Source organism: Pristiophorus japonicus, chromosome 2 (assembly GCF_044704955.1).
Source record: "Pristiophorus japonicus isolate sPriJap1 chromosome 2, sPriJap1.hap1, whole genome shotgun sequence".
NCBI lineage: Eukaryota > Metazoa > Chordata > Chondrichthyes > Pristiophoridae > Pristiophorus > Pristiophorus japonicus.
In genome coordinates, this window is record NC_091978.1 from 210,702,603 (window position 1) to 210,730,089 (window position 27,487).

The window sequence follows — 27,487 nt, forward strand, 5'->3', positions numbered from 1 at the left end:
AGCCTTGAAAGAAGGTGTCGGGGAGATATATAGGATAGTAAACAGTTTGGAAAAGTGAACTTCAAAATTACTTAAATGTAAATTGCGCGAGCAGCACAGATTCTAACTAATAAAAGAAATATGTAGGAGTGATATCACCAAGTTATTCTTTGCACAAAGTGTAATCAACACATGTCGCTGGATTTTCATCATTATTTTCGATCATTTACCACCGACTTACCACCCATTCACCACTGAAAATACCACCGATGGTAAATTCATCGCAGATTACCACTGAAATAGCACCGATTTCATAATTTAGCACTGAAATACCAAAGGTGTTAAATTCATTAGTAATTTTGCACCGGTGGTAAGAAAATACCACCAATTTTTTTTTCTTTTTATGATGTCATTAAGTGTGCAACACCAAAATTCCACCGAAAATTACCACCAGAGGTAAATTCATCAATACCACCATTTTGACCACTGACCTAAATTACCACTGAGAAAAGTGAAGTCTTAACTGATTGAATTATCTGAGGGAAAATAGAGTACGAGAGGAAGCTTGCAGGGAACATTAAGACGGTATGCAAAAGCTTCTATAGATTTGTGAAGAGAAAAAGGTTAGTAAAGACAAACGTGGGTCCCCTGCAGTCAGAATCAGGGGAAGTTATAACGGGGAACAAAGAAATGGCAGACCAATTGAACAAGTACTTTGGTTCGGTATTCACTAAGGAGGATACAAACAACCTTCCGGATATAAAAGGGGTCAGAGGGTCTAGTAAGAAGGAGGAACTGAGGGAAATCCTTATTAGTCGGGAAATTGTGTTGGGGAAATTGATGGGACTGAAGGCCAATAAATCCCCAAAGCCTGATGGACTGCATCCCAGAGTACTTAAGGAGGTGGCCTTGTAAATACCGGATGCATTGACAGTCATTTTCCAACATTCCATAGATTCTGGATCAGTTCCTATGGAGTGGAGGGTAGCCAATGTAACCCCACTTTTTTTAAAAAGGAGGGAGAGAGAAAACAGGGAATTATAGACCGGTCAGCCTGACATCGGTAGTGGGTGAAATGATGCAATCAATTATTAAGGATGTCATAGCAGCGCATTTGCAAAGAGGTGACATGATAGGTCCAAGTCAGCATGGATTTGTGAAAGGGAAATCATGCTTGACAAATCTTCTGGAATTTGTTGAGGATGTTTCCAGTAGAGTGGACAAGGGAGAACCAGTTGATGTGGTGTATTTGGACTTTCAGAAGGCTTTCAACAAGGTCCCACACAAGAGATTAATGTGCAAAGGATTGGGGGTAGTGTGCTGACGTGGATTGAGAACTGGTTGTCAGACAGGAAGCAAAGAGTAGGAGTAAATGGGTACTTTTCAGAATGGCAGGCAGTGACTAGTGGGGTTCCGCAAGGTTCTGTGCTGGGGCCCCAGCTGTTTACATTGTACATTAATGATTTAGACGAGGGGATTAAATGTAGTATCTCCAAATTTGCGGATGACACTAAGTTGGGTGGCAGTGTGAACTGCGAGGAGGATGCTATGAGGCTGCAGAGCGACTTGGATAGGTTAGGTGAGTGGGCAAATGCATGGCAGATGAAGTATAATGTGGATAAATGTGAGGTTATCCATTTTGGTGGTAAAAACAGAGAGACAGACTATTATCTGAATGGTGACAGATTAGGAAAAGGGGAGGTGCAACGTGACCTGGGTGTCATGGTACATCAGTCATTGAAGGTTGGCATGCAGGTACAGCAGGCGGTTAAGAAAAGCAAATGGCATGTTGGCCATCATAGCGAGGGGATTTGAGTTCCAGGGCAGGGAGGTGTTACTACAGTTGTACAGGGCCTTGGTGATGCCACACCTGGAGTATTGTGTACAGTTTTGGTCTCCTAACTTGAGGAAGGACATTCTTGCTATTGAGGGAGTGCAGCGAAGGTTCACCAGACTGATTCCCGGGATGGTGAGACTGACATATCAAGAAAGATTGGATCAACTGGGCTTGTATTCACTGGAGTTCAGAAGAATGAGAGGGGATCTCATAGAAACGTTTAAAATTCTGACGGATTTCGACAGGTTAGATGCAGGAAGAATGTTCCCAATGTTGGGGAAGTCCAGAACCAGGGGTCACAGTCTAAGGATAAGGGGTAAGCCATTTAGGACCGAGATGAGGAGAAACTTCTTCACCCAGAGAGTGGTGAACCTGTGGAATTCTCTACCACAGGAAGCTGTTGAGGCCAATTCACTAAATATATTCAAAAAGGAGTTAGATGTAGTCCTTACTAGTCGGGGGATCAAGGGTTATGGCGAGAAAGCAGGGATGGGGTACTGAAGTTGCATGTTCAGCCATGAACTCATTGAATGGTGGTGCAGGCTCGAAGGGCCGAATGGCCTACTCCTGCACCTATTTTCTATGTTTCTATGTTTCTATGAATCCAGTGCTATGGATGCCATTTTAAAAAATGGAGCTGTAGTGCATTCCACATGAGAGAAGGCTGAGTTTTACACAGACATCTTTATGTGAATTCAGAGTTAGATTTTAAGGTCATTTGAGGCTTTCAGTGGGTTATTTGAGAAAATCCAAGGACATTTTAAGGATATTTGAGGAGATTTGAGAACATTTTGAAGATATTTGAGGACATCAGCAGCTCATAAATCAACACTTTGCTTGAACAGTGAGAGTTATGTTTCACCTTTACCGCCCACTCTTATTGTTGAGTTTTATCCTTCATTTTCTAAAAGTTAGATACAGTGCAAGAATGGTTAGGTTTAACAACATTTTATAAAATGTTGTAAACTTTGAAAAATGTAAAAGTCAACAAATAAATAATTTTTTCACTTCAACAATTAAAAAAATTTTGCAACAACGACAATATAACAATAACACAACAAGAACAATGACAAGAACTACAACATCAACAGCAAGAACAAAAACAACAATAAAACATCAGCCCCCACTCTGCACTTCTTTTACCTGCGGCCAAGACTCCAACACCGAAATACCACCGAAAATTACCACCAGAGGTAAATTCATCAATACCACCATTTTTACCACCCGCAAAAATACCACCCATTTTACTTTGAGTGTTGCAAAGTTAGCCCTACCACCAGTCATATTTGATGAAAATAGCGGCCTTGAGTGAAAGTGGTATTTCGGTCGTAAAAAAACCCACAATTTTGTAATAGCACCGAAATGCCACCGGAAAACCAGTGGTAGGGCTAAATGATGAAAATCCAGCCCATGGAATGGACTTCCAGATACAGTAATGGGGGTAAAAACAGGGGTATCATTTAGGAACCATTTGGATACAACAGGGAAACTCTTGGGTCTTTCTGGACAGATGAACTAACGTGTCGAATGGCCTTTTTTATCTGTAATTGGGGACAATTGTTTTGTACAATATGTTTGGGGAACAACTAAAGTAGAAAGTAAGCAATTCGAAAGGAAGAAAACACAGGTGCATAATTAATGAGGAAGAAGGAAACCGACAGTCATAACATCGATGGCAGGCTCGGCCTACATGATGGACACGAGCAGTTTTATTGTGAAGATATACTGTTTTGATGGGATGGCTAAACTCAATTTGGTGTCATACTTTGCACTGAGAACAGCTGTCAGTTCAAATGCTGACTGCCAGTGTATTCAGTGTAATTGATGTGTGATGGTGTCTACACAGAATGATTAATAATCCTGATGTCACTACTGCTTTCAAATTTACCAATAAATCATTTGCAAATGATTGAGGATTTTTTCAGCATTATATATTGTAGTAAATAACAAACACGCATGACTGGTGTTAAGTCTGCATTATTCCAAAAGTAATGGACAAATTTTCTGTTTCTTTACTATAGTTTTTTTATACTTCAACACTGGAACAGATAAGGAACATTAGAAGTTAAACTCAGCATCGCCATAGACTGTGCCCCAAGGGCTGCATGACCTTATTTCTCATCCTATTCTGTACTTTGTAAAGAATTTATAGCAGTTTCTAACCTGAGAATTTTATTGATATTAATAAACCTAAATCAAGGAGTAATGAATTGTGTAGGCCTGTAAAATATGAAAAATGTCGTCTCATTGTTTTTGTGCTTTTCCTCCTCTGCGAACCACACTATCCATTCCCATCTCAGAAGACAGGTATACAGCTGGATCAAATGGCTCTGCCACTGTTGTTTCACAACTATGATTTAGAAAATCTTAATACAGTCAAGTAGAGTCGGCGTAGTTTTATGAAAGGAAAATCACATTTGACAAATTTGCTGGAGTTCTTTGAGGATACAATAAGCAGGGTGGATAAAGGGGAGCCAGTGGATGTCATGTATTTGGAGATAAGGAGCCACATAAAAGGTTCCTGCACAAGATAAGAGCTCATGGGGTTGGGGGTAATATATTAGCATGGATCGAGGATTGGCTAACTAAAAGAAAACAGAGTCGGGATAATTGGGTCATTTTCAGGTTGGTAAGCTGTAACTAGTGGGATGCCACAGAGTTCAGTGCTTGGGCTTCAACTATTTACAATCTATATTAATGACTCGGATGACGGGACTGAGTGTAATGTAGCTAAATTTGCTGATGATACAAAGATAGGTGGGAAAGCAAGTTGTGAGGAGGATGCAAAGAGTCTGCAAAGGGATATAGACAGGCTCAGTGAGTGGGCAAAAATGTGCTAGATGGAGTATAATGTGGGAAAATGTGAGGTTATCCACTTTGGTAGGAAAAATAAAAAAGCAAATTATTATTTAAATGGGGTGAGATTACAAAATGCTGCCATACAGAGGGGTCTGGGGATCCTTGAACATGAAACACAAAACATTGGCATGCAGGTACAGCAAGTAATTAGGAAGGCAAATGGAATGTTGGCCTTTATTGCAAGGGGGTTAGAGTATAAATGTAGGGAGGATCTGCTACAACTGTACCAGGTGAGACCATACCTGGAGAACTGTGTACAGTTTTGGTCTCCTTATTTAAGGAGGGAGAAACTTGTATTGGAGGCAGTTCAGAGAAGGTTCACGAGGTTCGCGAGAAAGCAGGAATGGGGTACTGAAGTTGCATGTTCAGCCATGAACTCACTGAATGGCGATGCAGGCTAGAAGGGCCGAATGGCCTACTCCTGTACCCATTTTCTATGTTTCTATGTTGATTCCTGAGATGAAGGTGTTGTCTTATGAAGAAAGGTTGAGCAGGTTGGGCCTATACTCATTGGAGTTTAGAAGAATGAGAGATGATCTTATTGAAACATGTAAGCTACTGAGGGGGCTTGACAGGGTAGAGGCAGAGAGGATATTTCCCCTTGTGGGGGAATCTAGAACTAGGGGGCAGAGTTTCAGAATAAGTGGTCGCTCATTTGAAATGGAGATGAGGAGGAATTTCTTCTCTCAGGGGGTCGTGAATCTTTGGACTTCTCTACCCCAGAGAGCTGTGGAGCCTGAGTCATTGAATATATTTAAGGTGGAGATAGACAGATTTTTGAACGATAAGGGAGTCAAGGATTATGGGGAGCGGGCAGGGAAGTGGAGTTGAGACTAAGATCAGATCAGCCATGATCTTATTGAATGGCAGAGCAGGCTCGAGGGGCCAAAAAGCCTCCTCCTCCTATTTCTTATGTTCTTATCCACTAGAAGTTGCATGAGTCTGAACCAGATGTTTCTCCCTCCCTCAAATGACCTAGATATAACATTTAATGGCATGGCCGAGACCAATTACTGTCTGTGGAAAATCATTAGTATAATATGTGGCCATGCCACCTCAACTTGCTTTAATTCACAAACTTCATGATACATGAATGGATTTAAGTCCTGGATGAATGGTTTTTTCACATCCCCTAAATCTAATCCATATCACTCTTTATGCTATGTTTAGAGCAAATTAGGCAAACCTTTCATTATCCAGTTTTGTTGATCATTACATATATTAACTTGAATGCCTAAGTGCAGGTCTGAAATTGCATCAGTAATTCTCTTGCTGGCATTTTGTCGTAGGACCAGGAGTTTGAAAGTTGTCAGAACACTTGTGGACTAATGTTAGTTCGCAAAGTATCTCATGCCATCTTCTGGTCACACTTGGATTTCAATGTTTTGTACATTTTGGCAGCTTTGAATCACTGAAGCTTTGGTTTGATTTACCTGGTTGTAAAGGTTGTCAGACAATTCCATACTATCAAAGCACTGACCACACTCAACCAGCTCCGTTGGGTGGGCCACATCGTCCACATGCCCGACACGAGACTCCCAAAGCAAGCGCTCTACTCGGAACTCCTACACGGCAAGTGAGCCCCAGGTGGGCAGAAGAAACATTTCAAGGACACCCTCAAAGCCTCCTTGATAAAGTGCAACAACCCCACTGACATCTGGGAGACCCTGGCCCAAGACTGCCCTAAGTGGAGGAAGAGCATCTGGGAGGGTTTAGCACCTTGAGTCTCGTCGCCGAGAGCATGCAGAAATCAAGCGCAGACAGTGGAAGGAGCGTGCGGCAAACCAGACTCCCCACCCACCCTTTCCTTCTGTCCCACCCGTGTCAGAGACTGTAATTCCCATATTGGACTGTACAGTCATCTGGGAACTCACTTTTAGAGTGGAAGCAAGTCTTCCTCGATTTCGAGAGACTGTCTATGATGATGGTGGTGAGAAGAACACAGAATATCAAAAATATAGTTTCATCTTATATGCTCAATATGTAAAGGATTGATTTTCACTGCAGACGACTGTGCAAAGGTCGTTTCTTGATAAAAGTGTGGACAGCCAAAATGCTTTATTAATTTACTATCACTTTACTGTGTGACTCTAAAATTCAAATGAGAGTTTGTAAAAAAAACTACCATTGGCATTTCAACACAAACTAGGTTTTGTTTCCTTCTGAACCGTGAATAAGCATGTTGTCAGCAGCTTCAACCATTGAACCACTTTTGAAGCAGACAGTGGAATTCTATTTTTGAATTGCATTATAAGGACACCTCGGTGTTAATGTGTGGAGACAAAACGCTACAACATTGAATGGCAATGACTTGTCTACAAAGCTACCTGGGCTTTCAGCCAACTACCATGTAGTATTTCAAATAAGCTTATTTACAAGAAAGTGATAATGAGACACAGCTTTTAGCTTCATAGTTACTTTATACCTATTAATGTAGAACTAGTTTGCTGTCTATTCAGCTCCCAACAGTGGGATTTGGTTGTAACATTATATTTATGCTGTGTGAAAGAGATGCAGGTTTTCTGCCAAGGGTTTACTGGCTGTGAGCAAGTGCAGCTTACACAGTGGTGACTGTATTCACAGCTATACCATTCACAGCTCATTCAGAAAAGAATAGAATATGTATCCATTATTAACTGGAGTTACGTAACCTGGCAAGCAAGCCCCAGGTGGGCAGAGGAAACATTCCAAGGACACCCTCAAACCTCCTTGATAAAGTGCAACATCCCCACCGACACCTGGGAATCCCTGGCCAAAGACCGCTCTAAGTGGAGGAAGAGCATCCGGGAGGGCGCTGAGCACCTCGAGTCTCGTCACCGAGAGCTTGCAGAAAACAAGCACAGGCAGCAGAAGGAGCGTGCGGCAAACCAGACTCCCCACCCACCCTTTCCTTCAACAACTGTCTGTCCCACCTGTGACAGAGACTGTAAATCCCATATTGGACTGTACAGTCATCTGAAAACTCACTTTTAGAGTGGAAGCAAGTCTTCCTCGATTTCGAGGGACAGTCTATGATGATGATGTAACCTGCAGCATTCCCAGCATTTTTCATGTTTATTATTATAGAGTCATTCAAGTATGCCCTAGAGTAGCAAAGAGTGGGGGTCATTGTCTCAAACTAGTCTGACAACTGTCTTCGAGCTGCCTGGCTCCAGGAGACCAGGCTGGGAAAGCTCCAGAGCAGCTCTATGACCTGTTTGATGTTAAAATAACTCTTCCACCCCCTCCCATGCACTGTTTACAATGAAGCCACTAGAGACACACAAGGACACTCCTAACTTATGTTACCAGACCAGCCGAGCAGAGAGGGAAACATTTTCTGAAGGAGGAAACCTCAGTTGAAATGGGCTTCTAACTCCAGACTTACTTTAGCCTCAAAGTGAACCAGATTTGCACCATTGTAGTGTAAATGTATCTTTATTGTTCTCAATAAAATTGAAGTATTTTTTAAAATAAAAGTCATAAATTTATGGCAAGGTCTATTATTTTCATCTGTAAATGGGTAAGCACCAAAAACAGAAGTTACTTTCCGTGGAATTTCCCTCCTTTTACGTTGAATAGAAACCAAAGAGGAAGTAGAATCAAAAGGGGATGTATAAGACAATGTATAAGTTTTGTAACAAACCTCCACAGTTCTGGAGAAACCTTCTCCAAAAGAATCTGGGCTGGATCTGAATCATTCTACCAACAATTTGCACCAGGCCATCTTTCTGAAATTGGTACCAGTTTTAAGCAATGTTAATCAACAGTACAGTGGCCATTAATGTTGCAAGTTGAAGGCTTAAACAAAATATTCCAACAATAAAGAATGAATAGAGCCCTCAAAGATAATCTGACCAGTCAAGGATATTGCAAAATAACCATTCTTCATATAAATTGAGAGGGAATGTTTGTAACAGTATTGGCCTGTGAGACAGTTTATTCAGAGTCACTCTGATCTGCTTAAATATGTGTTTGCTTTTTCTTAGTATTAACAGAACTAATGAGTAAGTGTAACAGTATATAATTTGTGCTCATTTTTTCAGTTGTGTGTTATACTGGAGCCAATGCAAGAACTTATGTCCAGACACAAAACGTACAATATCAGCCCACGAGACTGTCTGAAAACCTGCTTATTCCAGAAATGGCAGCGAATGGTAGCACCTCCAGGTAGGCTTACAATGTACCTTATTTTATTAAATAAGTATTTCTAGATAGCTGGGGAAGAATAGTCACAATGAAGTTAGACAGTGCTCTAATCATGCATTTTTTCAGTTCCTCACAGTTAACACAGTATCACAGATACTGATCTCGAAAGCACCAGTATCTTTCTAGGCACTCATTATAATTATTTAATGCATCCTTCTGCCTCCATATCACTTGTTCAGTTGTGCAGATAAACATGCAGTAGTTATATGAGCCACATTATACACTTGAATTGATAAAATAATATAGAAAATGGCTACGGCGATATTTATGATTATAAGAACATAAGAATTAGGAACAGGAGTAGGCCATCTAGCCCCTCGAGCCTGCTCTGCCATTCAACAAGATCATGGCTGATCTGGCCGTGGACTCAGCTCCACTTACCCGCCCGTTCCCCATAACCCTTAATTCCCTTATTGGTTAAAAATCTATCTATCTGTGACTTGAATACATTCAATGAGCTAGCCTCAACTGCTTCCTTGGGCAGAGAATTCCACAGATTCACAACCCTCTGGGAGAAGAAATTCCTTCTCAGCTCGGTTTTAATTTGGCTCCCCCGTATTTTGAGGCTGTGCCCCCTAGTTCTAGTCTCCCCGACCAGTGGAAACAACCTCTCTGCCTCTATCTTGTCTATCCCTTTCGTTATTTTAAATGTTTCTATAAGATCACCCCTCATCCTTCTGAACTCCAACGAGTAAAGACCCAGTCTACTCAATCTATCATCATAAGGTAACCCCCTCATCTCCGGAATCAGCCTAGTGAATCGTCTCTGTACCCCCTCCAAAGCTAGTATATCCTTCCTTATGTAAGGTGACCAAAACTGCACGCAGTACTCCAGGTACGGCCTCACCAATACCCTGTACAGTTGCAGAAGGACCTCCTTGCTTTTATACTCCATCCCTCTCACAATGAAGGCCAACATTCCATTCGCCTTCCTGATTACCTGCTGCACCTGCAAACTAACTTTTTGGGATTCATGCACAAGGACCCCCAGGTCCTTTTGCACTGCAGCATGTTGTAATATCTCCCCATTCAAATAATATTCCCTTTTACTGTTTTTTTTCCCAAGGTGGATGACCTCACACTTTCCGACATTGTATTCCATCTGCCAAACCTCAGCCCATTCGCTTAACCTATCTAAATCTCTTTGCAGCCTCTCTGTGTCCTCTACACAACCCGCTTTCCCACTAATCTTTGTGTCATCTGCAAATTTTGTGACACTACACTCTGTCCCCTCTATGTATATTGTAAACAGTTGTGGTCCCAGCACCGATCCCTGTGGCACACCACTAACCACCGATTTCCAACCCGAAAAGGACCCATTTATCCCGACTCTCTGCTTTCTGTTAGCCAGCCAATTCTTTATCCATGCTAATACATTTCCACTGACTCCGCATACCTTTATCTTCTGCAGTAACCTTTTGTGTGGCACCTTATCGAATGTCTTTTGAAAATCTAAATACACCACATTCATCGGTACACCTCTATCCACCATGCTCATTATATCCTCAAAGAATTCCAGTAAATTAGTTAAACATGATTTCCCCTTCATGAATCCATGCTGCGTCTGCTTGATTGCACTATTCCTATCTACATGTCCCACTATTTCTTCCTTAATGATAGTTTCAAGCATTTTCCTCACTACAGATGTTAAACTAGCCGGCCTATAGTTACCTGTCTTTTGTCTGCCCCCTTTTTTAAACAGAGGTGTTACATTAGCTGCTTTCTAATCCGCTGGTACCTCCCCAGAGAATTTTGGTAGATTATAACGAATGCATCTGCTATAACTTCCGCCATCTCTTTTAATACCCTGGGATGCATTTCATCAGGATCAGGGGACCTGTCTACCTTGAGTCCCATTAGCCTGTCCAGCACTACCTCCCTAGTGATAGTGATTGTCTCAAGGTCCTCCCTTCCCACATTCCTGTGACCAGCAATTTCTGGCATGGTTTCTGTGTCTTCCACTGTGAAGACCGAAGCAAAATAATTGTTTAAGGTCTCAGCCATTTCCATATTTCCCATTATTAAATCCCCCTTCTCATCTTCTAAGGGACCAACATTTACTTTAGTCACTCTTTTCCGTTTTATTTATCTGCAAAAGCATTTACTATCCGTTTTTATGTTTTGCGCAAGTTTACCTTCGTAATCTATCTTTCCTTTCTTTATTGCTTTCTTTGTCATTCTTTGCTGTTGTTTAAAATTTTCCCAATCTTCTATTTTCCCACTAACCTTGGCCACCTTATACGCATTGGTTTTTAATTTGATACTCTCCTTTATTTCCTTGGTTATCCACGGCTGGTTATCCCTTCTCTTACCGCCCTTCTTTTTCACTGGAATATATTTTTGTTGAGCACTATTAAAGAGCTCCTTCAAAGTCCTCCACTGTTCCTCAATTGTGCCACCGTTTAGTCTGTGTTTCCAGTCTACTTTAGCCAACTCTGCCCTCATCCCACTGTAGTCCCCTTTGTTTAAGCATAGTACGCTCGTTTGAGACACTACTTCCTCACCCTCAATCTGTATTACAAATTCAACCATACTGTGATCACTCATTCCGAGAGGATCTTTTACGAGATCATTTATTATTCCTGTTTCATTACACAGGACCAGATCTAAGATAGCTTGCTCCCTTGTAGGTTCTGTAACATACTGTTCTAAGAAACAATCCCGTATGCATTCTATGAATTCCTCCTCCAGGCTACCACTTGCGATTTGATTTGACCAATCGATATGTAGATTAAAATCCCCCATGATTACTGCCGTTCCTTTTTCACATGCCTCCATTATTCCCTTGATTATTGCCCGCCCCACCGTGAAGTTATTATTTGGGGGCCTATAAACTACGCCCACCAGTGACTTTTTCCCCTTACTATCTCTAATCTCCACCCACATTGATTCAACATTTTGTTCATTAGAGCCAATATCGTCTCTCACAACTGCTCTGATATCATCCTTTATTAACAGAGCTACCCCACCTCCTTTCCCTTCTTGTCTATCTTTCCGAATCATCAGATACCCATGTATGTTTAATTCCCAGTCTTGGCCACCCTGCAACCACGTTTCTGTAATGGCCACCAAATCATACCCATTTGTAGTGATTTGTGCCGTCAACTCATTTACTTTATTTCGAATGCTGCATGCGTTTAGGTAGAGTGTTTTAATACTAGTTTTTAAACCATGATTTTTAGTTTTGACCCGTCCTGCAGCCCCTTTACATTCAGTGGCCCTTTTTGTTTTTTGCCTTGGGATTCTCTGCCCTCCACTTTTACTCATCTCCTTTCTGTCTTTTGCTTTTGTCTCCTTTTTGTTTCCCTCTGTCTCCCTGCATTGGTTCCCATCCCCCTGCCATATTAGTTTAACTCCTCCCCAACAGCACTCGCAAACACTCCCCCTCGGACATTGGTTCCGGTTATAGATCAATGCAAATTTTAAGAGATGCACACTACATAACAGTAAATCATGCTTTGTTTACTGCACTTATAAAAGATGTCTGCCTTCTCTCCATATGTGCTCTGGCAGTATTTTCTCCAATAGTCAGCAAAATATTTTCAAATATTATATCCTTCTCTGCATTTATTTTTTAAAATGGGAAGAAAAGTGTATTTTCCCATTTTATACAGAAAAAGTCATGCTCATGCCAGATATTTCTTCACCCACATGGAGATTATGAATTCGTGTCTCCCTCTCTCGTAGACCACTCCAGTGACACCAAGTAGTCTATAGTTAATTCAAAGTTGCTTAATTCAAATTATCTGTTAATTCAAATTGAAGTAATACAAATAAAATGTACCCGGCATTGTCTTATTAAAAACTTAATCGGGATAATTCACTTTAAAAAAAACTTTGAATTAACAGGGGAAGATTGTATGAGTAACATTCCCATACATCTAAAGGCCAAGATTCCATTGGCCTTCCTGATCACTTGCTGTACCTGCATACTAACATTTTGTGTTTCATGCGCGAGTACCCCCTGCTCCCGCTGTACTTCAGCACTTTGCAATCTTTCTCCATTTAAATAATAACTTGCTCTTTGATTTGTTCTGCCAAAGTGCATGACCTCACACTTTCCAACATTATACTCTATCTGCCAAATTTTTGCCCATTCACTTAGCCTGTCGATGTCCTTTTGCAGATTTTGTATGTCCTCCTCACACATTGCTTTTCCTCCCATCTTTGTATCATCGTTCCACCCTTCATATTTTGGATCCACCCAGGATTACAGATATCTCTGAGATATTCAACGTTCCCCAAACCACTGCTCTCGCCGCATCCTGGGATCCACACTCAATGATATGTGCCACCACATGCACACTCTCGACCTCTCTCTTCAGCAACATCGACTCACTCTATCTCTAAACTGTCCTGGTCCGCAGTTCCATTTCATCCTTCGCCTCATCCTGCACTTTAACAAAAAAAAAATGTTCTTCCTTTCAGTAAGCTTCAACAACTCTTGGATGCCAACGTCCCTTCGGAACCTTCTTCCCCTTCACTTCGCTCTGATCTCATCCTTTCCAATCTCACCCCCTGCCGTGTTTTCACTATCCCCTCTCACCTTCCCCTCTCTGACCCCGAACGATCAGTTCTCAGCAAAGGCCTGAGCTTCATCCCCTTACGCCCCCACCTCAATGAATTTCGAGCTCGGCACGATGCTGAGCTCTTTTTCTGCCGCCTTCGCCTCCATGCCTATTTCTTCAGCTAGGCGTCTTCCCCTTGCACAGCTGACCTTTTCTCCCGGTTTCAGAATTCTCGCTCTCCCTGGACCCCTCCCTCTGGCCTCTTAGCCTCTCTAGATCTCTTCATTGCGAGCAGCCGACAGGACATCGGCCGTCTCAATTTCTCTGCTCCCCTCACTCCAACCTGCCTCCCACTGAACTTGCAGCACTCCGCTCTCTCAGATCCAACCCCAACTTTGTCATTAAACCTGCTGACAAGGGTGTTACTGTTGTTGTTTGGCGATCCGTAATGCTGTGTCAACTTCAGAATAATGCCCCACTAATGTGAGACATACTGATGTGGGTCCACCAGCAAAAGTTCAGCTTCTCTTGGGCCAGTAGAATCATGTTAGTAAGAAAATTGAAGTGTGTGACCAGGTGAAGTAAACCATACAAGTTGTTGATTACTTCAATTTCCTCCCAAACTGTGCTTGAGGAAAGCAGAATACCCTAACTAAAAGCTAGTGTAACACACAAATCTGCTGTTGTGAGTAAGGCAAAGTTATTGGGTTATTTAATGAGCATAACAGTATACAGGACTTGCTTCATGCTAAAAAAAAAGGCAATAAATAGGTGAAATCAAGAGGCCTGAAGTATCTACTCACTTGCTGTGATCAGATATAAGCCCCAAATTTGCAAGACTCCACCCCGAGCACACAGTCCTGCTCAACAGAAGCATGGATCACAGAACTGGCTGCAGACATCAGCACATCCCACTTTTCTCACCAATAAAATCAGTGACCAAAATATCAGGAGCATCACGAATCAGGCGTGCTGACCTCCCTCCCTGATGCTCCCATCGAGAAAGATAATCACGTAAAAGAGCATTTTTAAAGTTTCTGGGTTATAGTACATTTGGTAAATGTCAAAGAAGAGAAATCAAATGTTTCGGCAACCCTTTGGTAATGTACTGTCTGTAGTACAAGGACTGATTCTATCATTTTTAGTTAGGTGGCACTACAGGATGTTAGAACATTTGTCATAGAATTATAGAAATTTACAGCATGGAAGGTGGCCATTTCGGCCCATTGTTTCCGCGCCGGCCAACCAAGAGCTATCCAGCCTAATCTCGCTTTCCAGCTCTTGGTCCATAGCCCTGTAGGTTACGGCATTTTAAGTGCATATCCAAGTATCTTTTAAATGTGATGAGGGTTCTGCCTTTCCTACCCTTTCAGACAGTGAGTTCCAGACCCTCATCACCCTCTGAGTGAAGAAATTTCCCCTCATGTCTCTTCTAAACCTCCCTCCAATTACTTTAAATCTATGCCCCCTGGTTGTTGACCCCTCTACCAAGGGAAACAGGTCCTTCCTATCCACTCTATCTCAGCCCCTCATAATTGTATTCACATCAATTAGGTCTCTCCTTAGCCTCCTCTGTTCCACAGAAAATAGACCCAGCATCTCCAATCTTTCCTCATAGCCAAAATTCTCCAGTCCAGGCAACATTCTTATAAATCTCCTCTGCACCCTTTCCAGTGCAATCACATCTTTCCTGTAATATGGTGACCAGAACTGCACACAGTACTCCAGCTGCAGCCTAACCAATGTTTTATACAGTTCAAGCATAACCTCCTTGTTCTTTTATTCCACGCCTCGATGTATAAAGGCAAGTTTTCCATATGCCTTCTTATCTACATGGCCTGCTACCTTCAGGGATCTGTGGACCTGCACTCCAAGGTCCCTTTGTTCCTCTACACTTTTCAGTGTCGTACCATTTAAGTATTCCCTTGCCTTGTTAGACCTCCCCAAATACATTACCTCACACTTATCCGGTTTGAATTCCGGCAGTCCGCAGCTTTCTTCTTCATTATCAACCACACATCCTATTTTAGTGTCATCTGCAAACTTCTTAATCAAACCCCCAATATTTAAGTCCAAGTCATTGAGAAATAACCACAAAAAGTAAGGGATACAGCACTGAGCCCTGTGGACCCTCACTGGATACATCCTTCCAGTCACAAAAACACCCATCAACGATTACCCTTTGCTTCCCGCCTCCGAGCCAATTTTGGATCCAACTTGCCACTTTTCCCTGGATTCCATGGGCTATTACCTTCGTGAACAGTCTGCCATGTGGGACCTTATCAAAAGCTTTGCTGAAGTCCAAATACACTACATCATATGCACTGCCCTCATCGACCCTCCTGGTTACCTCCTCGAAAAATTCAATCAAGTTAGTCAGGTAGGACCTTTCCTTGACAAATCCATGCTGACTGTCCTTGATTAATCCATGTCTTTCCAAATGAAGATTTATCCTGTCCCTCAGCATATTTTCCAATTTTTCCACCACCAAAGTTAGGCTGATTGGCCTGTAATTACTCAGTCTATCCCTTTCTCCCTTTTTAAACAAAGGTACATCATTAGCAGTCCTCCAGTCCTCTGGCACTACACCTGTAGCCAGAGAGGATTGGAAAATGATGGTCAGAGCCTCTGCTATTTCCTCTTTTGCTTCTCTTAACTGCCTGGGATACATTTCATCTGGGCCTGGGGATTTATTCACTTTCAAAGCTGTGAAGCCCCTTAATAAGAACATAAGAACATAAGAAATAGAAGCAGAAGAAGGCCATACGGCCCCTCAAGCCCGCTCCACCATTTAATACGATCATGGCTGACCTCTCACTATATTTATCTCGTCTAATATTTCACATTCCTCCTCCCTCATTGCAAAGTCTGCATCGCCCCTCTCTTTTGTGAAAACAGATACAAAGTATTCATTAAGAATCCTACCCACATCTTCTGCCTCCACACTTACATTTCATGTATGGTCTCTACTGGGCCCCACTCTTTCTCTAGTTATCCTCTTGCTCTTAATGTATTTATAAAACGCCTTTGGGTTTCCCCTGATTTTACTTGCCAACATTCTTTCATGCTCTCTCTTTGCTTTCCTGATATCTTTTTTAATTGCACCTCTGTAGTTCTTATATTCCTCTAGAGTTTCCACAGTGTTGAGTTCCCGGTATCTTTCATAAGCTTCCCTTTTTTTCTTTATCTTATGCTGTATGTCCCTTGACATCCAGGAGGCTCTAAATTTGATAGCCCCACCCTTTTTTTAAGGGAACATACTTGCTCTGTACCCTCAGGTTCTCCTTCTTGAATGCCTCCCACTGCTCTGACACTGATTTACCATCAAGTAGCTGTTTCCAGTCCACTTTGGCCAAATCCCATCTCAGCTCAGCAAAATTGTCTTTACCCCAATAGATAACTTTTATTCCTGGTCCACCTTTGTTCTTTTCCACAACTACCCTAAATTTTACTGAATTATAATCACTAGCACCAAAATGCTCTCCCACTGATACCCCTTCCACTTGCCCCATTTCATTCCCCAAAACCAAGTCCAGAACTGCCCCCTCCCTTGTTGGGCTTGTTACATACTGGCTAGAGAAGTTCTGCTGAATGCATTTTAGGAATTCCGCACCCTCTGTACCATTTACACTACCTTTTTCCCAGTTAATATTAGGGTAGTTGAAATCCCCCACTATTATAGCTCTATAGCTTTTGCACTTCACAGCAATTTGTCCACATATTTGTTCTTCTATCTCCCTCTGACTGCTTGGGGATCTATAGTACACTCCCAGTAGTGTGATCACCCCTTTTTTGTTCTTTAATTCAACCCATATGGCCTTGTTTAATGACCCCTCTAACATATCATCCCAGCTGTAATTGTTTCTTTAATCAATACTGCAACCCCCCCTCCTTTTTTATCCCCCTCTCTAGCTCATCTGAAAACCCGGTAACCAGGAATGTTGAGTTGCCATACCTGCCCCTCTTTCAGCCATGTCTCAGTAATAGCTATAATATCGAACTCCCAAATATCAATCTGTGCTTTGAGCTCATCTGCCTTATTTCCTATACTCCTTGCATTGAAGTACAGGTTCGACTTCCAAAATCCAGAGTTCCGGAATCCAGAATGTTCCAGAATCCGGACACCGGGACGATCCGTGGCTGGGTCGTCTGGAAACCAGAAAATGTTCCGATATCCGGACTCCCCCTGCCTCGGCAAACCGACTTCGCCTTGGCCCGACTTCGCCCGCCCCAACTTCGCCACAACTTCGCCTGCCCCGAATTCGCAGGGCCCGACCTCACCCCGGCCCGACCTCGCCCTGGCCCGACCTCACCCCGGCCCGACCTCGCCCCGGTCCCCCTTCCTCCCCTTTACCTCGGCTGCCCGACCTCACCTACCTTGGACCAGACAAGGGACTCCTCCGCAGCGGTGGGCCCCACCCAATCAGGACCTCAGCGGCGGGGCCCTGCCCAAACATCTCCACGGCGGCGGGTTCCCGCGCGAACATCTCCACAGCGGCGGGGCCCCGCGCGAACATCTCCACGGCAGCCGGGCCCTGCGTGAACATCTCCATGGCGGCGAGCACCGCCCCCCTCTCTCCCTCCCCCCCGCGCACCCCTCTTCTGACGTTCCGAAATCCGGAAAAACCCAAACCTGGGCTCGGGTGTTTCCGGATTCATGACATCAAAAAAACGTTCCAAAATCCAGCAAAACGCAAAATCCGGAATGGCCTCGGTCCGAGAGTTCCGGATTCGGGACGCTGCACCTGTATATACCATTTAGTATTGCCAATCTCCCCAGATATCTATTTTCCAACCCTTGTTTCCTCCTCCAAATTCACTTTTCTGTTGCTTCACCCTTTACATAATTTAAGTTCCTGCGGAGTAAACCTAGTCGATCATTAAAGGCAGTTCGTTTGTGAACTTTTCTCATCGTGTTTTCATTTTACACCTGCAAGTATGAAAAAGATGTGATTTGAGAACAGTATAATTGTATCATACAACAGGCAGCGTAGTGACTCAGCACGTTGGAGCGCCAGTGCACTGTGTCACAGCGGTGCTGGGATAAAAGGTTCAATCCCCCACACTGCTCGGTTCCCGCTCTCAGCCGTGCTGCCATGGGAAGGTGCTGAGCAGAGGGCAGATGCCTTCCTGCAGAAAGGTGAGGGAAAATCAAAGGGACTGTGGTCCCAGAGCCATTCTTGCACACCTCCAGGTGGCAGGCTCTGAGTGGCATTGACCAAGGCTGCAAACAGATCACTTGCCTGCCCTTTTGGCCACAGCGGGTAAGTGGCTTGGAGGAACTGGGGGACTGAGGAGAAAAATAGAGGGAATTCATTCTCTCACAAAACTTACAAAAAGTTAGATAATATATATACTATATCATATATGAACCAGTAAAACTGCCGCAAATAACAACCATGTAATCGTAAAATACCTGTCCCGTGTTGCTGTAATCCTTCAGGTCGAACCTCACAATCAGCTGTTATACCATTTCTCCTACGTCACACCGCCTCAACTCCACAACCTCGTTCAGCGCGCCCAGCGCATAACGGTAAGGAAACAAATGTTAATTATTTTTTAAGTCATTTGAAGTATATATAAAACAACAAAGATGGGGAGTGAATAATGAGGCTAGTCCAATCTTGGGGGTTCAGATGGTTTCACAATCCTGATGACAGCATCAAAATCCCATGATTTGGACCACAGCCTTGTAACTATCTCTTCCACATCGATTAATCTACATGTTGACCCAGTACATGGTACATATGGAGGAAAATTTTTTCTAGTCACTGTGTGTTAGTAACATTGTAAATACAGCAGGAAAATTTGTTATGTTTCTATTTCTAGTGAAATTGCAAAAGCATACTAAAAGAGCGGGTTTCGAGTTTTGCTCAAAACAACGATCGGAGGAATCAGAGGAAATCTTTTCCCATAGTTGGCCCTGCGACAATGGTGCTCACTTCATACTCATGTGGTTCCAAGTTGGAGACTCCGTTTTGATTGTCACATACACTTTGGGACTTTTCAGCCAGGACTTCAGGTGGGATGCCTTGCAGAAGCTGAACATCTCACCTCAGAGCAAAAGCTAGCATTTCATCTCTCCCAACACAAGTTCACCTCCTACTGGCCTAATGAGGAACAGCATTGTCATTAGAAGTCATTGGGAAGGGGCAAAACCAACACCAGTTTATTTACCCACTTGGTTGAAATATGGAAGTGAACACATTACAAAGAGAGTTTGGAGAAGAGCAGCAAGAATAATTCAGAAAAGTAGGGTCCTTTCATGAGGAAAGGTTCACAGAAGTGAATTTGTTTTCAGTGGAGAAAAGAAATTTGAAATGAACATGATCGAGAAGCATTGATAATGTAGAAGTAAGGAGGTTACTTAATTTAAACTGTAAACAGAATTGAAGGACGTGTAAAATTTGGCAAGATTAGAATTTTTTCCACAGAGTAGTAGGTATGTGGAATAAATGCCCATCAAAGTATTTAATACTATTTTGAAACAACGCCTTCAAAATAAGAGCTGGATGAATATAAAGAGCAGATTAAGTACGTTTTAGGACGTTTTATCACTATTACTCACCTCCCTCAGGATATTAACTAAACTGGGGCAAGTCCATAATGATGTAAGTTGTAACTTAATTGATGGAAGAAGCAAGCTCAACGTTTAAAATAAACCTAAAAGAATACCAATAAAATAAGTTATTTAGACAACAGTCTCTGCATTTTAACTGGTCAGATAATAAATTGTATTCCCACTTAGTCTGAAAACTGTATTAAAGACAAGAAATTGCTGTGGGGAAAGGAAAGTACCATCAATACAAACTACTCATCGATCCAAATCTTACCTTTAAAGCTCTGCTGCCTGGTAGGAATAATCTTCACTTTAATTCTGGATCAATACTTCAAGTCAGGAAGTTGCCAGAGAGTCACCAAACTGGTATCAGCCTTAATCAAGGGGAAATCAGCATTTTTGTTCTTCCTGTATATCTAGTTATGATTTTGAAGCCAATTTGTACCAGTTCAGCACTGATAGCCACTTGGTCAATATTGAAGTTAAAATCACTGATCACTCCAGGTAAATACCCAGGAAGAGAAAGAATGGTGATCTTCAATAATCTGATCGAGCCGCTCACTTTGGTGACAAAGATAATGGGAGCATTTAAAAACCATTTTAGTAAAATTAATTACATCTTGTGTAAGCTAATGAACACAATAAAAGTGTGTTATTAGAGAGAATGTTAGGACATAGAACCCATGTATTATAGCTCAACCAGCCAGGATTCTGCAGCTTTATGCAATATGTATCTTCAACATGTTGCATTTGGCACAGCAGCTCCTTGTATTAAGCCAGCTAGGAAAAGGCAAAAAATAATCTGTCTTAAGTGCTGGAACACCAGTATGATGCAAAAAACTCTGATCCTGTTTTTTTGTTTTATTTTGTACAGCGGAACCTACCAGACAACAAACAAACAAACGGAGAAAGAGGAAGAACTCAGCAAGCAGCACCTCAAACAGCAGTGCAGGAAACACCAACAGTATGAACAGCAAGAGAAAGAGCAATTTCAGTCTCTCCAGTCAGGTACCTGTAAGCATCTCCTTTCACTTCTGTGTCTGCTCAGTACTAAATTATCCACTAGTTACTCAAAAAATAAATATACATACACTGCTAGGACGGTTTGTAGCGATCTTCTTTGTTGTGTCAACTTTTCTCAGTAACCTTTGCTTTTAAGATTCAGAAAATAACCCAAATATAATCACAGTGTGTCAAATTTTTCATGCAACACGTGTCTTCTAAATCAATCCGATAGTGTCCGTAATGTATATTGTTTTGCTCCATGAGCACCTGTGATTTATGTGAGATAAATCATTACCAAGTGGACATGACTGAAAGTCGAAAACAAAGATAACTTGGCTTGGTAACATTGTGGATACTGTGCTGCTTTCCTCTCTAAAATGAGCGCTTTTAAAAATAAACATGGTATGTAAAATACTCTTATACCATGTGTAATTCTGATTCATTTTCTGTCACGTGTCTGCTTTTATCTGCTTAACCATCTCATACAGGTGCCAAACCAAAACCAAATACTAGCTCCCATGCAAGACACAGACCGTGATGTTTAGCACAGCAGCAAAGGCTGCAAAACCAAGTTTAAAAAAACACAAAAATGACTGAACCCCTGTCCCCCCCCTCTATATTCCACAAAGATATCTGGACCCAGAAACTAACCTTCAAATACTGTCCCGAAACCAGTCGCACCTCACGCATTTACAACCTTCAAATAAAACCCCCCAAATATATATTTTTTTAATTGTAATGAGACACAGCAGAACAATTAAAAAAGCAAAAGACATGCACAGACGAATATTAAAAACTGAAAAAAGAGCTATAATTATTTTTTTAAAAGCGGCTCCAGCAATGTAATCGAGACCGATGGTATCCTCCCTCCTCTGGCAGCAGCTACAGCAGAGCTAAATCCAGGACAACGTCTCCCCCATGGTGGCTCATCCTGAAATGCCAGCGTCCTGTTCGCATAGTTCAGCACTGCGGCTCCACATGACATCCTAGATTTTGTCCTCCACTGCTCCACAACAGGTAAATCCCCAGAAATGCAGAAGGGGACAAGAGAAAGAAAATAGTTTTATTTTTAAAATGTATTAACTCAGCACATAGCTGAGCAATACAGACCAGAGAAGTCTCAGATTTTGCCCCCCTGTCCATGCTGAGATAGCTTTTCTAAGCCAGGGTGGCAGTAGGGGTGCGATAATTAGCCTCAGCTCCTTTAGGGAAAGGAAGGGAAACTCAAGTCAAGGTCACTCCTGATCACCAGTCATCGACGCCTTCTGGAATTGCATGTGAGTTAACGTCAGGTGAGAATAGGATCATACTACTTAAAAAAACATACCAAAAAACATTATTCATTTGCATAAAGTTCGTTAAAACCATGGTACGAACAAAATGCTCCCTCAGGACTGTTGTGATCATGTTTATTTCACAATTAATAAATAAGCTAATAACTGGGATATTGGTCATGAAAAAAAATCCTGTTTTGGTGGTTACGACCTTTGATCACTTTAATTTAATACCATGATCATCTGGATCAGTGTAAAGTAATAGCTAATTATATGTGCCTGAGGGTCTAGTTCTTCCACTAAGGACATTGATCAGTTTACAATTATTTTTTCTGAAACTTGATTTTGTTTTTCTGACCTTTACTTGCTGATTATTTATCTATTTACTGACATTTTCAGACTGAAATGCAAATCGGGAACTTAGTGTCAGCAGTCAATTAAGTTTGATCATTCAGCTGGTTAAAGCAGTTTAACACTGCAGACAAAAAAGACAGAGGGGTAAGGCAAAAATTCTTGACCATAGTTAACCACGTGAGGGCAAGTTCTTGATTTCTTCAGGGTCATACATATATATGTCTGATATGGTCAGTGTTCCATGGTACGAGGGTGGGAAGGTTGTCTCATAAGTCACTCCAAACAATTTATCACGCACTTCTCACAGTTGGATTTAAAGCAGTATTAATGAAAGTCTGGGAGAAGTCCCATTTTTCTCGGGTGTGAAGGTGGACAGAAAATCACTGGGGTTATACTCCTAAAGTTCCAGTATATGTTCCCGATGCATGTAAGCTCTATGCCAGAGATTTACCGCTGTGTGATGGCAATTAGGCCTGAAATGTAAAGATGATTTCAGAGTTATCAGCAACTTCTGTAACAATGTAAAATTAATTATGGGGTAGGGTTAGAAGGATGGGAGGGATCATCTTTCTTAAAGATTGCAAATTCATGATTCAATTTCCAATGAGAAGCCAATGTGGATTGGGAATGAGAGAGATTGAGGAAACTGCAAAGAACATGTTCATATCTCAGGTGGTAATTGTATCTATGGTAACAGATCTGGGAAAAGGAAAGAGTGAGGTATGGCCCTTTGATATGAGCTAGAATAATGCATTGATAGAAGAATTGGAAAAGTAAAATCAAGCAGAGCCAGCATGGTTTTATGAAAGTGAAATCATAAAAACATAAGACATAGGAGCAGGAGAAGGCCATACGGCCCCTCGAGCCTGCTCCACCATTTAATGTGATCATGGCTAATCCGATCATGGACTCGGGTCCATTTCCCTTCCCACTCCCCATAACCCCTTATCATTTAAGAAACTGTCTATTTCTGTCTTAAATGTATTTAATGTCCCAGTTTCCACAGCTCTCTGAGGCAGCGAATTCCACAGAATTATAACCTTCTGAGACACGAAGTTTCTCCTCCTCTCAGTTTTAAATGGGCGTCCCCTTATTCTAAGATTATGCCCTCTAGTTCTAGTCTCCCTTACCAGTGGAAACATCCTCTCTGCATCCACCTTGTCAAGCCCCCTTATATTCTTATATGTTTCGAGAAGATCACCTTTTATTCTTCTGAGTTCCAATGAGTAGAGGCCCAACCTACTCAACCTTTCCTCATAAGTCAACTCCCTCATCTCCGGAATCAACCAAGTGAATCTTCTCTGAACTACCTCCAAAGCAAGTATATCCTTTCGTAAATATGGAAACCAAAACTGCACGCAGTATTCCACGTGTGGCCTCACCAATACCCTGTATAACTGTAGCAAGACTTCCCTGCTTTTAATTTCATCCCCTTTACAATAAAGGCCAAGATTCCATTTGCCTTCCTGATCACTTGCTGTACCTGCATACTATAATTTTGTGTTTCATGCACAAGTACCCCCAGGTCCCGCTGTACTGCAGCATTTTGCAATCTATCTCCATTTAAATAATAACTTAGTCTTTGATTTTTTTTCAGCCAAAGTGCATGACCTCACACTTTCCAACATTATACTCCATCTGCCAAATTTTTGCCCACTCACTTAGCCTGCCTATGTCCTTTTGCAGATTTTTTGTGTCCTCCTCACGCATTGCTTTTCCTCCCATCTTTGTATCGGCAGCAAACTTGGCTACGTTACAGCCAGTCCCTTCTTCCAAGTCGTTAATCTAGATTGTAAATAGTTGGGTTCCCAGCACTGATCCCTGCGTCACCCCACTCGTTACTGATTGCCAACCCGAGAATGACCCAGGATGGCGGGACTGACATATCAAGAAAGACTGGATCAACTGGGCTTGTATTCACTGGAGCTCAGACGAATGAGAGGGGATCTCATAGAAACGTTTAAGATTCTGGCGGGTTTAGACAGGGTAGATGCAGGAAGAATGTTCCCAATGTTGGGGAAGTCCAGAACCAGGGGTCACAGCCTAAGGATAAGTGGTAAGTCATTTAGGACCGAGATGAGAAGAAACTTCTTCACCCAGAGGGTGGTGAACCTGTGGAATTCTCTACCACAGAAAGTTGTTGAGGCTAATTCACTAAATATATTCAAGAAGGAGTTAGATGTAGTCCTTACTACTAGGGGGATCAAGGGGTATGGCGAGAAAGCAGGAATGGGGTACTGAAGTTGCATGTTCAGCCATGAACTCATTGAATGGCGGTGCAGGCTCCAAGGGCCGAATGGCCTACTCCTGCACCTATTTTCTATGTTTCTATGAATCATTTATCCCGACTCTCTGTTTTTTGTTAGTTAGCCAATCCTCTATCCATGCTAATATATTACCCCCATTCCCGTGAACTTTTATCTTGTGCCTTTTATGTGGCACCTTGTCAAATGCCTTCTGGAAGTCCAAATACACCACATCCACTGGTTCCCCTTTATCCACCCTGTTCGTTACATCCTCAAAGAACACCAGTAAATTTGTCAAACATGACTTCCCCTTCATAAATCCATGCTGACTCTGCCTGACCGAATTTTGCTTTTCCAAATGTCCTGCTACTGCTTCTTTAATAATGGACTCCAACATTTTCCCAACCACGGATGTTAGGCTAACTGGTCTATAGTTTTCTGCTTTTTGTCTGCCTCCTTTTTTAAATAGGAGCGTTACATTTGCAGTTTTCCAATCTGCTGGGACCTCCCCAGAATCCAGGGAATTTTTGTAAATTACAAGCTATGCATCCACAATCCCTGTCGCTACTTTTCTTAAGATAGAAACATAGAAACATAGAAAATAGGTGCAGGAGTAGGCCATTCGGCCCTTCTAGCCTGCACCACCATTCAATGAGTTCATGGCTGAACATTCAACTTCAGTACCCCATTCCTGCTTTCTCGCCATACCCCTTGATCCCCCTAGCAGTAAGGACCTCATCTAACTCCTTTTTGAATATATTTAGTGAATTGGCCTCAACAACTTTCTGTGGTAGAGAATTCCACAGGTTCACCACTCTCTGGGTGAAGAAGTTCCTCCGCATCTCGGTCCTAAATGGCTTACCCCTTATCCTTAGACTGTGACCCCTGGTTCTGGACTTCCCCAACATTGGGAACATTCTTCCTGCATCTAACCTGTCGAAATCCGTCAGAATTTTAAACGTTTCTATGAGATCCCCTCTCATTCTTCTGAACTCCAGTGAATACAAGCCCAGTTGATCCAGTCTTTCTTGATAGGTCAGTCCCGCCATCCCGGAAATCAGTCTGGTGAACCTTCGCTGCACTCCCTCAATAGCAAGAATGTCCTTCCTCAGGTTAGGAGACCAAAACTGTACACAATACTCCAGGTGTGGCCTCACCAATGCCCTGTACAACTGTAGCAACACCTCCCTGCCCCTGTACTCAAATCCCCTTGCTATGAAGGCCAACATGCCATTTGCTTTCTTAACCGCCTGCTGCACCTGCATGCCAACCTTCAATGACTGATGTACCATGACACCCAGGTCTCTTTGCACCTCCCCTTTACCTAATCTGTCACCATTCAGATAATAGTCTGTCTCTCTGTTTTTACCACCAAAGTGGATAACCTCACATTTATCCACATTATACTTCATCTGCCATGCATTTGCCCACTCACCTAACCTATCCAAGTCGCTCTGCAGCCTCACAGCATCCTCCTCGCAGCTCACACTGCCACCCAACTTAGTGTCATCCGCAAATTTGGAGATACTACATTTAATCCCCTCATCTAAATCATTAATGTACAGTGTAAACAGCTGGGGCCCCAGCACAGAACCTTGCGGTACCCCACTAGTCACTGCCTGCCATTCTGAAAAGTACCCATTTACTCCTACTCTTTGCTTCCTGTCTGACAACCAGTTCTCAATCCATGTCAGTACACTACCCCCAATCCCATGTGCTCTAACTTTGCACATCAATCTCTTGTGTGGGACCTTGTCGAACGCCTTCTGAAAGTCCAAATATACCACATCAACTGGTTCTCCCTTATCCACTCTACTGGAAACATCCTCAAAAAATTCCAGAAGATTTGTCAAGCATGATTTCCCTTTCACAAATCCATGCTGACTTGGACCTATCATGTCACCTCTTTCCAAATGCACTGCTATGACATCCTTAATAATTGATTCCATCATTTTACCCACTACCGATGTCAGGCTGACCGGTCTATAATTCCCTGTTTTCTCTCTCCCTCCTTTTTTAAAAAGTGGGGTTACATTGGCTACCCTCCACTCCATAGGAACTGATCCAGAGTCAATGGAATGTTGGAAAATGACTGTCAACGCATCCACTATTTCCAAGGCCACCTCCTTAAGTACTCTGGGATGCAGTCCATCAGGCCCTGGGGATTTATCGGCCTTCAATCCCATCAATTTCCCCAACACAATTTCCCGGCTAATAAGGATTTCCCTCAGTTCCTCCTCCTTACTAGACCCTCCGACCCCTTTTATAACCGGAAGGTTGTTCGTGTCCTCCTTCGTGAATACCGAACCAAAGTACTTGTTCAATTGGTCCGCCATTTCTTTGTTCCCCGTTATGACTTCCCCTGATTCTGACTGCAGGGGACCTACGTTTGTCTTTACTAACCTTTTTCTCTTTACATATCTATAGAAACTTTTGCAATCCGTCTTAATGTTCCCTGCAAGCTTCTTCTCATACTCCATTTTCCCTGCCCTAATCAAACCCTTTGTCCTCCTCTGCTGAGTTCTAAATTTCTCCCAGTCCCCAGGTTCGCTGCTATTTCTGGCCAATTTGTATGCCACTTCCTTGGCTTTAATACTATCCCTGATTTCCCTTGATAGCCACGGTTGAGCCACCTTCCCTTTTTTATTTCTATGCCAGACAGGAATGTACAATTGTTG

General features: G+C 42.4%; 1 protein-coding gene across 9 annotated transcripts in view; it reads left to right on the forward strand.

Annotated features, from left to right (window-relative positions):
* Positions 1-27,487, forward strand: part of LOC139243687 (LIM domain-binding protein 2) — a 776,895-nt gene that overhangs the window by 713,601 nt on the left and 35,807 nt on the right. For 7 of the 9 annotated variants that reach the window (XM_070870836.1, XM_070870833.1, XM_070870844.1 and 4 more), the window contains 3 exons: positions 8,701-8,824; positions 18,815-18,904; positions 20,805-20,944. In XM_070870836.1, the coding sequence (XP_070726937.1) occupies positions 8,701-8,824; positions 18,815-18,904; positions 20,805-20,944 (354 nt within the window). The remainder of the gene's footprint in view (positions 1-8,700; positions 8,825-18,814; positions 18,905-20,804; positions 20,945-27,487) is intronic. The other 2 variants (XM_070870835.1, XM_070870854.1) reach the window with 1 other exon arrangement.